At 36.2% G+C, this 12,721-nt stretch overlaps 1 protein-coding gene across 4 annotated transcripts in view; it reads right to left on the bottom strand.

Annotated features, from left to right (window-relative positions):
• LOC135206917 (laminin subunit alpha-like) overlaps nucleotides 1–12,721 on the bottom strand; it is an 82,416-nt gene that overhangs the window by 22,708 nt on the left and 46,987 nt on the right. For all 4 annotated transcript variants that reach the window (XM_064238408.1, XM_064238409.1, XM_064238410.1 and 1 more), the window contains exons 30-41: nucleotides 11,146–11,276; nucleotides 10,429–10,579; nucleotides 9,746–9,857; nucleotides 8,729–8,843; nucleotides 8,102–8,269; nucleotides 6,051–6,213; nucleotides 5,004–5,158; nucleotides 3,777–3,919; nucleotides 3,428–3,567; nucleotides 2,380–2,513; nucleotides 1,100–1,243; nucleotides 236–435 (exon numbers count right to left, since the gene is read on the bottom strand). In XM_064238408.1, the coding sequence (XP_064094478.1) occupies nucleotides 236–435; nucleotides 1,100–1,243; nucleotides 2,380–2,513; nucleotides 3,428–3,567; nucleotides 3,777–3,919; nucleotides 5,004–5,158; nucleotides 6,051–6,213; nucleotides 8,102–8,269; nucleotides 8,729–8,843; nucleotides 9,746–9,857; nucleotides 10,429–10,579; nucleotides 11,146–11,276 (1,756 nt within the window). The remainder of the gene's footprint in view (nucleotides 1–235; nucleotides 436–1,099; nucleotides 1,244–2,379; nucleotides 2,514–3,427; nucleotides 3,568–3,776; nucleotides 3,920–5,003; nucleotides 5,159–6,050; nucleotides 6,214–8,101; nucleotides 8,270–8,728; nucleotides 8,844–9,745; nucleotides 9,858–10,428; nucleotides 10,580–11,145; nucleotides 11,277–12,721) is intronic.

Here is a 12,721-nt window from a genome sequence, read left to right as displayed (position 1 = left end):
ATGGGGCTTGTCTAGCAACACAAAGTCGGCGATTTATGGCATCATAACAGGCCAAGTTTCGTTTATCGGCGCCATAAGGTGCCAATAATGGAGTTAAATCACCAAGTTTCAGTTAATGACAGTTTTCACTTACCAGCAACCCCCCGAGAATGTAACCCCTGCCAATAACCAGGGACTGCCTGCAAAAGCTGATTTGATTTTTAACGGAATGTTTCTAAGACTAAGCCACACTTACCTGTCAATGACAGCTAAGGAGCCACTGATGTATAAATTGATATCTTTTAGATTTTGTACATCTTTCTGAGCACTGATCAACTGAGGACGAAGCTCACTTTCAACTTGAACCACCCTCAGCTCAGCGAGTCCATACTTTTCTTCAGACTTCTTCTGAGAGTCCAGAGCTTGGTCACTGATACCTTCAGACATTTCAACAGCCTATAAAAAAAAAATTCCAGTATATGCTGAGCAATCAATGAATCATTTGAAGGACATTTACCTTTAAAGTCAGCAGTACAAACAAAACAAAAAATCAATGTTTTGTGAGGTACAGGGTGAATTTTCCCTCTTAACATAAATTTCGACCCAGGATTTGACCATCATCGAGGTCATAAAGTCATGAGTTGGAAATATTCATGTCAGAACGATCAATAAGTTTTCTAAAACACTAAAGAACCCAAGGAAGAAGAGTAAACTCTATTATTAGTCATCTGATGACCAGAGTAGAGGCTCTCTAAAGATTATCTTTACTTTATCTTTCTTTAAACTCTAGTACGATGTTCTTTTCCACTCTCCTCTTAAGCCTACTTCTTATACTTTTATCCTTTATCAATAATGATTTTATGCAATAATTTACAATAAAACAATCAATTACAAATATATCATAGTACAACATTACAATAAAACAATCAAATATATTATAGTACAACATTACAATAAAACAATCAATTACAAATATATTATAGTACAACATTACAATAAAACAATCAATTACAAATATATTATAGTACAACATTACAATAAAACAATCAATTACAAATATATTATAGTACAATAATAGCCAAAGAATCAAAGTAAAAATCACGACAGTGTAAACACTCACCCTCATAGCAGATTTCTTGGCAACAACAGAGGCATTGTAAGCATCATCAATGGCAATAACGATGTTATTATAAGCATTTGCGGCTTCCAGAGCATTTTCAGCCACCTGACGAGTGTCTGCCAGCAAATCATCCAGTTCATCGGCCTGGAAAAACAAGAGGTTGTCGCATGATTGGGGGTTACTGGTGCTCTTAAGGAGATAAACTGAAGAACAGGAACTCTCATGAACCGACCTCCCTCGAGACCAGATATTGCATTAAGCCGGATGTAAAGGTTGGGAGGTAGGGGGGGGGGAGACTTTGTCTGTTTGTGTGAATTTGCATGACAGAAGGGACGGAGGTATCTGCAACCTCATCTGTTATCTTAGACTATGTAAAAGTAATGCTTTCACAAAGTGGTGTGTTACTGTTCTACTGAATGACAGGTAATTGAATATGCAATTACATATATATATATATATATATATATATATATATATATATATATATATATATATATATATATATATATATATATGTATGTATATTAAGTTCCATTAACAACTTTGCCTTTTACAGATAATTCCACAACGAAGTAAAAGTCCTATAGTACTGAAACGTTTTTCTAATCGTTCTAATCTAATTTCATAGTCGTTATCATGAAAGCTTTATATATTTGATATTTTTTCTTTTTCTGATGATCTTCCAACTTCTGTTAATTTTAGCTTTTCTACATAAAATATTAAGACCGATACAGCTGCCATAATTTTTCTTGTAACCACAAAACCAAATGAATATGACGACTTTTCGAAGATAGTACTTAAATAAATATAAAGTAATGATCTAATTTTATTTTTATTCTCTGTTAAATTCACCAATACTGAGAGTAAGTTAGTATTTGTACCTGTAAATATCTGCAAAATGTCAAGTATATTACCATCATGTATAACTGAATCACGAAAGTTTGGAACGTGATAAATCCATAAATAAAGGTATAAGCCACGAAGGAAAAATAAGATCTTTCGACTCAACGTCCTTTACTCAGCAGATAAACTGCTGAGTAAAGGACGTTGAGTCGAAAGATCTTGCAGAAACTCCGTTGTTTATTTTTCCTTCGTGGCTTATGCCTTTATTTATATCACCATCATACGTTCCACATTGGGTAGAATCTCACCCCTGCACTAATCGTGTTTCCCTTAAGTTATTCTCACAATATGGAACCTAAAAACGCCATCAATGTCCCTTAAAATCGATCATAACGACGATTGAGAAAATAATATCTCCCAAACAAAATAGAACTCACCCGATTCTTGAGTATTTCGGCGTGACCTTGCGCTTTGTGCGCTGGAAGCTGAGCTCGTTCGAGCTCCGACACAACTGTTGCCACTGTCGTATTCAAGTTAGATTTTGCAGTTCGAAGTTTTCCAATCTCCACAACTGTCAAGTGAAATAAGATCGGCGTTAGTAAAATAGTAGCTTACATGCAACTCCGAAGTAAAAGTCTAGACAATTTTACATAATTGTTTCAAATTCCGAGTTGCCGTGTATACCAGGGACATCTGTTGCCCAGCTTATATGATTACGATGCAAAGTGATGTTTTAATGATACAGTCTATGTGTATACATACATACGGACATACACACGCACAAATATATATATACACACACACACACACACACACACATATATATATATATATATATATATATATATATATATATATATATATATATATATATACAGCAATGAAGGAAAATTGAAACACTGGAGATGCTAAGTACTTTCGTCTTATTGCCAAGACTTGGTCATTTAGCATCCTCAGTGTTTAAATTTTCCTTCGTGGCTGTAACTTTGTTCGTATAATCATCACGTTTTTTTATTTCTTCGTGATTTTGAAATCAAATATATATATATTATATATATATATATATATATATATATATAAGATATATATATAATTATATATATAAGAATTCTTATCACATCACCGTGATTCATATACATGCATTAAGCTACAAATGCCCTTTAATATCCAATTCGCTCTACCTCGGAATTAATATATTTCCATGTATGTTAACTGAAGGAGAATTTTTTAAAGTTGATAATAATTTCGGCCTCCCGTGGATTCGAAAGAGTGGTCAGACAGAGAATTATATTTTTTGACATTAACATACCACTGAGCACGCAAAATAGGAAAACGACTAAAGAGCATTTGGATTGCTAAGTAACATTTAGCAGAACGTGGGTGGCAGGAGCGAATTCTATTCGAGTTAAAAAATAAAGTTAAGAATACAGGCTGCCTTTCAGCGACTTACAGTTACAATACCGTTCAAATTCAAGAGAATCTTACCTAACATATCATAATTTCCTGAAGCGTTCTGATAGTTCTGGTTTGCTTTATCGACATAATCTCGGCCTTCATTGATGAACTTCTCGACCTGACCATCCATCTTATTAGCCTCGTCCAGTTTCTTCTTCAAAGCTTCGTACCTGGAAAATGTAAATCAGTTCTTGAGACAAGAGGAATTTCAAAGCTGTTGTCTAGCTCTTTGTAGGCATTAGTTAGAGTCACGACTTAGTCAGATTTTTAGAGTATAAATCGATGCTAAAGGGCCTTTGATCCAGACCAGTGGTGCTATGTTTAATGGTTGATCCTACGCTAATTACTGAATAGATGAACTATCCTTGAATCATCTTACCCGAACACTTTATTCTCCTGGTTCATCTCTTGGGCGCTTTTGCCCTTATCATTAGCCTTCAGGATGTGACCTCGCATCTCCGTTAGTTTCTCATCGTACTTCTTCAGGGAATTCTCGTACGATCCTGTTGCATTCTCTTGGGCCTAAAAAGAGATTTTTGTTATTCAGATACAATAATGCAGGTGAAATTATATATCCGGAGCTGAATATAGAATCTAGGCCAAATGCCAAGCACTGGCACCTATGAGGTCATTCAGTGCTGAAACGGAAATTGAGAGTAAAAGGTTTGAAAGGTGTAACAGGAGGATAACCTCGCAGTTGCACTATGAATCAAGTATTAGGAGAGAGTGGAAAGTAAGATGAAGAAAGAGAATATGAAAGGAGGTACAGTAAAAGGAACGAAAGTGGTTGCAGCTAAGGGCAGAAGGCACACTGCAAACAACCTTAAAGTAATGCCTACAGTGCACCGCTTGAGGTTCACTGATGGAACTGCCCTCATAAGGGGGAAATGATATCTCCAAGATACAAGCAACGAGGATCAATATTTTCCATTCCAAAAACAAAATAAAATGCAAGAAACAATTCATGACATTTTTTGTTAATGAAGAACTTTATCATCTATGCTGCTGTCATTTTACTGTGTTATGAGAAAGAATGTTGCTCAAGACTACATATGTAGCTGGCCTCTCTGGCCTACATGAGAAACACAAGAACTGTCTGTATATTCTCATATGCAGAAAAGACGGCCTCAGAATTATACTTTTATATAAATACTTTTCTACTGTTTTGACAGTGTCATGATACTGACCTCAAAAAATATGCACAGAACATCTATTCGAACATATGATAAACTCAACTCTTCTCAATTCTCAGCTGTGTGATAATAATCTAGTTTTGATTGCCATAAAAATGTTTTCAATAAAGAAAGTATTTACCATGTTAAATTATAATGGTAAATGGATTCTAGAGGGCATCCCTAGCCATGTTCTAAGACGAATAACTCATACGTTCAGTCACAACTGGGAAACAATAGTGATTGATACATTCATAAATTTTACATAAAACTGAGTTGATCTGATATAAGGTATTTAACTTTTGACAAAACTGTGAATTTTGAAATAGTCTGAAAACTTCATTGCAATACGATTAGCTAAGCTCTACTGCTTTCCTTACTTGTCATCAAACTTCTTCATTATTAGTGGTAAAACAAGTATAAATGATATTTACTTTAACTGGGTTGAAGAAACCTTCCATTCTTTCCAGCCATTCTTTGGAAATTTCCAGTTCTACTTCCGCCTTATCCCCAAATGGACTGAAATCGCGCTGTCGCATCCGATCCACAATGTCTTCGGCTTCGTGAATTGCTTGCTCAAGTTGTGCACCTGAAGGGAAAATAAAATTAAACAAGTTCCAGAAGTTTCGTGGCCATGGCACTTTTAATTTCTAAACAATGATTGCAAAATAAGCAACTAGTTAAGGTGAATAATTGCCTGAGTCCTATGGTACATCCCCCAAAAGTTATCATTTCCTACGCAAAATGTATACAAATTGCATATAAATATACTATACATTTCAATTAGCTGGTTATTAAACCACTTCGGAATTTTAGGAACTTACTTTTACACAAACGTAAGCTTTTTTTAAGCATAAGAATGAATTTAGTTTACATATTTACTTCTTGGAGGGAAGCCTGATGTGTAAGGCGTTGCTTTCGTGTAATTATTTGTCTTTGGTGTTCATGATTCTACACTGTTTTTTTCCATCTGTCCATCCGCGTGTGGTGGTCGCGCATGGTAACACTGCATCCCGGGCTTTAAATAGTTACGTTAAGTGTAAGTTTTAGGTAAATAAAAGGATATCTTGGAGTACATTTGCACCTGAAAAGTGTTTTAATAATTTACTGTATGCGAATTACACCGTTAATATTCGGAATAGGATATTATTTAAAGCCCAGGATGCAGTGTTACCATGCGCAAACACCACAGGCGGATGGACAGATGGAAAAAAACAGAGCATGTATAGTCTACTCTACAAATCTACAAATGAACCTACTCCATATACATTATCCTCGTCATGAGAACTAGCTCTGAAGAATAGGGAGGCTCTCGAGCACAGTCAATTCATCATACGTTAACAGTTCTAACGGCTAAATGACTCACTGAGCCACAACTATGCTTCAAACTTAGCCAATCCAATCCAGTCAGTATTACCTGTGCCAGTCTCCAGGCCAATTGCTTAAAACTTAGCCAATCCAATCCAGTTAGTTAGTATTACCTGTGCCAGTCTCCAGACCAATTACAAGCCGATTGATCTCTCCAATGACACTCCTTGCTGAACTGAAGGCGTCATCGACGTGTTTCTGAACGGCAAGGGCGTCGTTAAACACTGCAAAGCTGTTTGTTGAGGCTTCGTCAGCTCGATCGTACAGAATGTTTGCCTGCGAGTATATGAGGCAAAATAATACCAGTTTATAGCGTCTTATTCATAAGTTTCAGCAGCAAGTATTTTCTATATTTGAAATGCTGCCTAACGTTAAAACTACAATGAAATATATAGAGTTTAGGCCAAAGACCTAACGCTGGGACCTATGAAGTCATTCAGCGCTGAAACGGAAATCGACACTAAAAGGTTTGAAAGGTGTAGCAGGAGAAAAAAACCTCGCAGCTGCACTATGAAGATTATGGAAAGTAAGATGGAAGACAGAGAATATGAAAGGAGGTACAGTAAAAAGAACGAAAGGGGTTGCAGCTAGGGGCCGCACGCTGCAAAGAACCTTAAGAAATGCCTACAGTACACAGCATGAGGTGTACTGACGGCAACAGCCCTCTACGGTAATGAGATAGTCACGGAACAAGGAAGTGTAACTTTAAAGGTTTCTATAGCTCATGATTCTACGTGAACACTTACAGATAAAATATGATTCGTTTATACCTACAGTTGCTTAGATCTGGGTTTTAACACAAGACGCATACCGCGTAACCACGGCGGATGGACTAACGAACGTACAAAACGCTCCCAAACTCAACAGAGTGCCTGCCCCTACCAACATCATATCTTTTAGCACACATTTTCATCGACCAAAAACGGTTTAGCTGTCAGAATCCAAATGAAATCTTACAGGTTAAGAGGAGGAAACGTCCCCCAGTGTGACTTTTTTTTCAGAATTATGGAAATTGTTTACCAAAATTTACATCGATGGTGTATATGGATTCAGTTTCTTGTGTTTGGAACATTTGAAATAACTTCCAGTCGCACAGACACTTCAAGAAACTAAATAAACAGAAATAAAAAAAGTGTACAAGATGATAAAAAAATTTATAACTCAGGAAAACAATTGGTGTAATGCTTGATTGATTTAAGAAAGAACTTATAGTAACCTCTAACTTTTAAGAAAAGCAGATGTAATTCAAGTGCAAAAATTTGGTTAACAAACTCTATGGAAATGGTTCGTATGGTTTCAGTTTCTTTAGCCTAGAAAGCCTAGGCCTAGGCTATTCATAGATAGCACAAACAAAACGAGGCTGAGGAATCTCACCCGCGAAAGGTCCTCATTACTGATTACGATCATCCTCTGGCAAAACTTTCGTTAAAATTCTGACAACTTTTTGCGAAATTCTCATTTTCTCTATTCTAAGAGGGATAAACCAATACCAATAAACCGCTACCGAAGACACGAAATGAAGCAGTACCCCACATTGTTATGCATATACTATATTAACAGAAATATTTCACTTGAAAAATCCTTTTTATATTAGGCAAAAAAATTTTTTTCTTAATTTCTATAATTTTCTAATTGGAACCGGCAACTCCTAGCAACGGCCCTGCACGATGATACTAACAGGACGCCCCCCCCGCCACAACCACCACCAGAAAAAAAAACTAAAACAAACAACCCCATAGAATAAATCCCCCATCACCACCAGAAAATAAATAGAAATAAATAAAACTAAAAATAAAAATAAAAATAAAACACAAACAACCCCATGGAACAAATAATAATAATAATAATAATAATAATAATATAATAATAATAATAATAATAATAATAATAATAATAATAATAATAATAAAATAATTTTAATATCTCGGAAGAAGGTCCCTTTCTCAAAAAAAAAAAAAAAAAAAAAAAAAACTTCATTAAACAGAATAACACGGTCTAGGTGGCGCTGAGTCTAGGTTGTATATAGTTATACAAAGAAACTCATTCGAGACTTCAGAAACTACTACATAAACTCAACGGCATCCAAACGGCAATTCTGTTTAATAATAATAATAATAATAATAATAATAATAATAATAATAATAATAATAATGGCATCACTCACCTTGCCAGAAATGGACTGCGCCGTCTTGAAGACGTCCTCGATGGCTGTGTGAATTGGATGCGTCTCAGCCTGGGGAAGGTCCATCAGATCGACCCGTGGTCGAAGCTCGTGCACCGTCGAATTGATAGCGCTCAACGACTGGTGGAGGAAGTAGCTGTGCGCTGCGGTCTTGAGAGGGTGCAAAGTTCTCATTAGAATTCTTCTCATTATAATATTCGGGACAGAAAAACATTCATGTATCTCTGTTTGTAAATGGACAGAATAATGATGGGAATAACACTAAGAGACAGAAAAAGAGCAACATGGATACGAGGGCAAACTAGAGGATATCCTAATAATAATTACGAAAAAGAAATGGACGTGGGCAGGACATATAATGAGAATGTCAGATAATAGATGGACGAAAAGAATAACAGACTGGGTCCCTAGAGATTGCAAACGAAGCAGGGTAAGGAAGAGAAGACGATGGATTGACGAACTAAGGAAATTTGCGGGTATAGAAGGCATAGAAAAACCATAAACAGAAGGGAGTGGAAGGACATGTCTGAGGCCTTTGTCCTCCAGTAGACTAGCAACGGCTGATGATGATGATGATGGTGATGACATAAAGATGAGTACAAAACATACCTTGAATTCCAGTATCGTTGGCTCAATTAGCCTAATAAGTTCATCAGTAGTGTCAAGCAGAGCATGAACACACTCCTCGCACTCTTGGCAGCCATATCCTTCAATCAGTACCCACCTAAGAGAGCAAAATGAGAGCGATTTCTATGTTGAAACGCTACGGACAGAAGTAGCCTTTCTCAAAAGTTAGAGGTTACTGTCTCCTCTTAAATCAGTCAAGCATTACATCAATAGTTTTTACTTATTTTGACATTTTATTATCTTGTACACTTTTAATTTCTGTTTATTTATTTTCTTAAAGTGTCTGTTCAGATAGACTCTTAAGTTTTCATCCATGCAACTCAGTGTAGAAAAAAAGAGATTACTGTCTACTTTGTATATTTGTATTATGTCCCTTTGTGTACAAATTTGTACTAATAATTGTATATTTTTGTCAATAAAATAACTAAGTAACTAACTAGATCATTTCTCAGGGGACTGTTAAAGTAACCATACAAAAGGCTAATTTTACACAAGAGTACCACTTAATTATTCTAGTTTCTAAATTAAATTTACTTAGTGATATGCTGGCATGTTCTAAATCCCTGCTTCTACATATTCAGGCCACCATCTTCCCCTCCATGGAAACTTTCTCTTAGGTGTTTGGACATTCAAACTGAATGCATTAAATGATTAGTCTTCGTGTACCAGCCATAAGCGATATGGGCTCCAATTCTGGTTAGGGTGGGTGTATTTAAATCATCCTCTTTCGAATGTAAGTTGCCCCTAAGTTAAAGCAAAATCGATATTGATATGCCATATAATTAACTGTAAATATAAAAATCCCAAGCACAAAAGATAGAATATACACACATAAATGTATGTATGCATATATAAACATATATATAATATATATACTGTATATGCATGTATGTGTTTGTATGCCCGAGATGGTACAATGGAATTATTGACATACGGTATGTATTTAAGAGCAAATATAATGACTGTATATCTATGTGTATATATCTACTATGTAAATACCTGTAGGGGCACCCATCACAGTTTGCTCCAACAACGCCGGGTAAGCAGGAACACTGGCCAGTCAGTGGGTTGCATCCTACACCAACGCTGAACCCTTCCTGACACGTGCAAGCTGGAAGAGCAATACGTCTCTGATTGAAGGTTCATTTGCAATGTTCGATGACAAATTACGCAGAATCAAATACTATAGTAATTGTTTTTCATTCATTTTCAGGATATATGTTTAGAATGTACATATAATAAAAAAGGTATCTTTTTCCAGCATTGTAAAATCAGTGTATGGCAGACCTACATCTCTTAGGCTGTATTTTAAGCAGATGTTAATAAACTCATCAAGTTACTACAAGTCAATTGTCAGGATTAATTTATTGTTCTACATTAAAAAAAAAAAGCAGGCCTTTTCCTAAAAAAACAATGCGCGAATAACCCTTTAAAATGAATGAACTCTTTTTCTTCTTCTTCTTCTTCTTCTTCTTCTTCTTCTTCTCTTGGCCGTGGTACTCAATCGAGTGTGAGAGTCTATCATGGACGATAGAATGCTTAATGGATACTTTATTAGTCCGTCTCTAAACAGAGATGAAATTGGGAATAAAATCTGTTTTGCATTTTCTAACGGCGTTAAATTTTGTATGCGTGTTACTTTCATACGTTTCTCGTGGTAAAATCACTGGAATTATTCTCACCTTGGCATCCGTGGCGAGTGTAGTTCCAGTAGCCCGGTTTGCATAATTCGCATCGTTGTCCTGTTGCGCCATCTCTGCATATGCACTGACCGGTCCCTTCGTCACACTGGCTCTTGGCGGCTGCAATTCCGCATTGGCACGGTTGGCAGCCCTGCGTTGGTGAATACGATATAGGCTTAAATTCAAATTGCACAACACATGTTTTACAATACGTACAAAATACTTCTTATTTTGAACCACAACCTAAAATAAAGGATAAAGATGCCATGTGTTTAAATTTCAAACCGCTCTTGACATTAGATAAAACTAGCGGGACATTTTCAGGTCTGTGGATGAGCGAACCTAATCCTGCCTACAGGGAACAAAACTACACTATTCAAAAATAAATTCAGTTAACATATATTATGTACATGTATAATCTAAAACATCACAAGATGACATTAATATATTCCTTAAAACTTTTTTTTTTACACTGCAAGTCCAAAAATGTGAATTTTCTCAATTTCATGAGCGTATTAGTACTTTAAGTAACCTCAATATGCAAAAAAAAAAAAAAAAAAAAAAAAAAAAAAAAAATCAGTGAACACATATTCTGTACAGCTATAATCTAAAACCTCACAAGAAGGCGATAATTTCCTTTAATCTTATTTTGTTTTACACTGCAAGTCCAAACAATGTGAATTTTCTAGATTTCTTGATCGTATTAGTACTATTTACCTGGCAAGATGCAAAGCCCCAGTGATCTGCAGCGCAGCGATCACAGTCCTCTCCGTCCACATTCGGGAAGCACTCGCACTTGCCGGTGAAGTGTTGACAGTTCCGAGTCCCGCACTCGTTGCAAGTGCAGCCTGGAAAGATGATCAGTTGAGGATTTTGTTCGTTTTTCAAAATCACATTGGTTGATTCACTTATGTCAGTGTACACACCTGTGTTAGCGTAATATCGTTGCTAAATTTTTAGCTTCACGTTCGAAAAAGATGAGTGATCTTGAAAAGAGCTTATGATATGATTTTATGATGAGACTAGGGTAAAGCCATTCACTTAAAACTACAAGGCAGATTGAAAGAATGAGCGGACTGAAGGATATCCCCTCAACAAATTAAAGAATAAAAGGAAAAGCATGAACAACATACGTTCTAAATCCGTCTTCTGTATCCAGTTCAAATATCAAGACTTGTAAAGTATCGAGAATATATATTAATAACTTTTCATGAAGGTAAATTGTTTTCGGTGAGTTTAGTCAATGGTAAAGCTTCGAAATTTGAAAAATAATATTGCTATGATAAGCATGTGTATGTTCCAATGGCCGATCTATATAAATACAGCTTCCTCATCATCTAAACTGAGCGATAAACAAAAACAAAAAATTCATTCGTCCAGCAAAACTAAAACTTACATCCACTTGAAATTAGTTGTCATAGGCCTCGAGCTACGATTTCGGACACCTATTCCACGATATTACAATTTACCAAATGATTTAATTGTTAATATTACGATGAAAAAAAAAAACAGTAACACGTTTTCTATGACCATCCAGATGTGATACACAGAAAATGGACGAACGTAAAGTTGGCAAATTGCTTCTGAAAATCGTAAACGTTTTCTAGTTTTTTCCCCTTTCCTTCCTTCGCGCCTTCAAATGACCAATGCATTAATAACGCCCCTGCTGCTGTTCCTACGCCTTTTGCCACGTCTCGTGCCACTTTTCATTCCCGCTGGAGCAAGGATTTCAATAGCTACGACTTGCCAAAAAACGAAATTTCCATTGCAGTCGAGTTCCTGACATGAAAGCTCCATTTCGTGCCGGAAAACATCGTCCATCTATTTCCCTCTCTTTCATTCTCTTTATATATATATATATATATATATATATATATATATATTATATATATATACTGTAATTGGCTAAGTACAATATCAGAAAGGAATCGAGACTTGATGCTGCGAGGTAAGACTTCACGTAAAACGAAAAGCATTGGTCGTCTGATTTAGAGACAAGCATAACATTATGCGGGAAAAGAGAGATTGTACAAATAATTTTAAACAATAGGAATAACTTCATCAAAATGTACTTCTATTCACAGAACAGACCATATTAAAAAGAAAAAAAAAAAAAAAAACAGCTCTCAGAGTACAACTTACGGACGCCGTATTCTGACCACTCCAAATAAGCTTCGCCGTAGCCTTCGCACCCAGAGGTGCGCAGAGGGGGCGACCTCCCGCGACCTTGCGGGGGAGAATACCTGCTTGTAGGAGGTCGGGCTCTCCTTTGCCCGTGAGGTCCTAGCGTCTC

The sequence above is a fragment of the Macrobrachium nipponense genome, chromosome 31 (genome assembly GCF_015104395.2).
Source record: "Macrobrachium nipponense isolate FS-2020 chromosome 31, ASM1510439v2, whole genome shotgun sequence".
In the NCBI taxonomy this organism is placed as follows: domain Eukaryota; kingdom Metazoa; phylum Arthropoda; class Malacostraca; order Decapoda; family Palaemonidae; genus Macrobrachium; species Macrobrachium nipponense.
The sequence above is the reverse complement of the archived record's forward strand: the minus strand, read 5'-3'. Positions and strand labels throughout refer to the sequence as shown.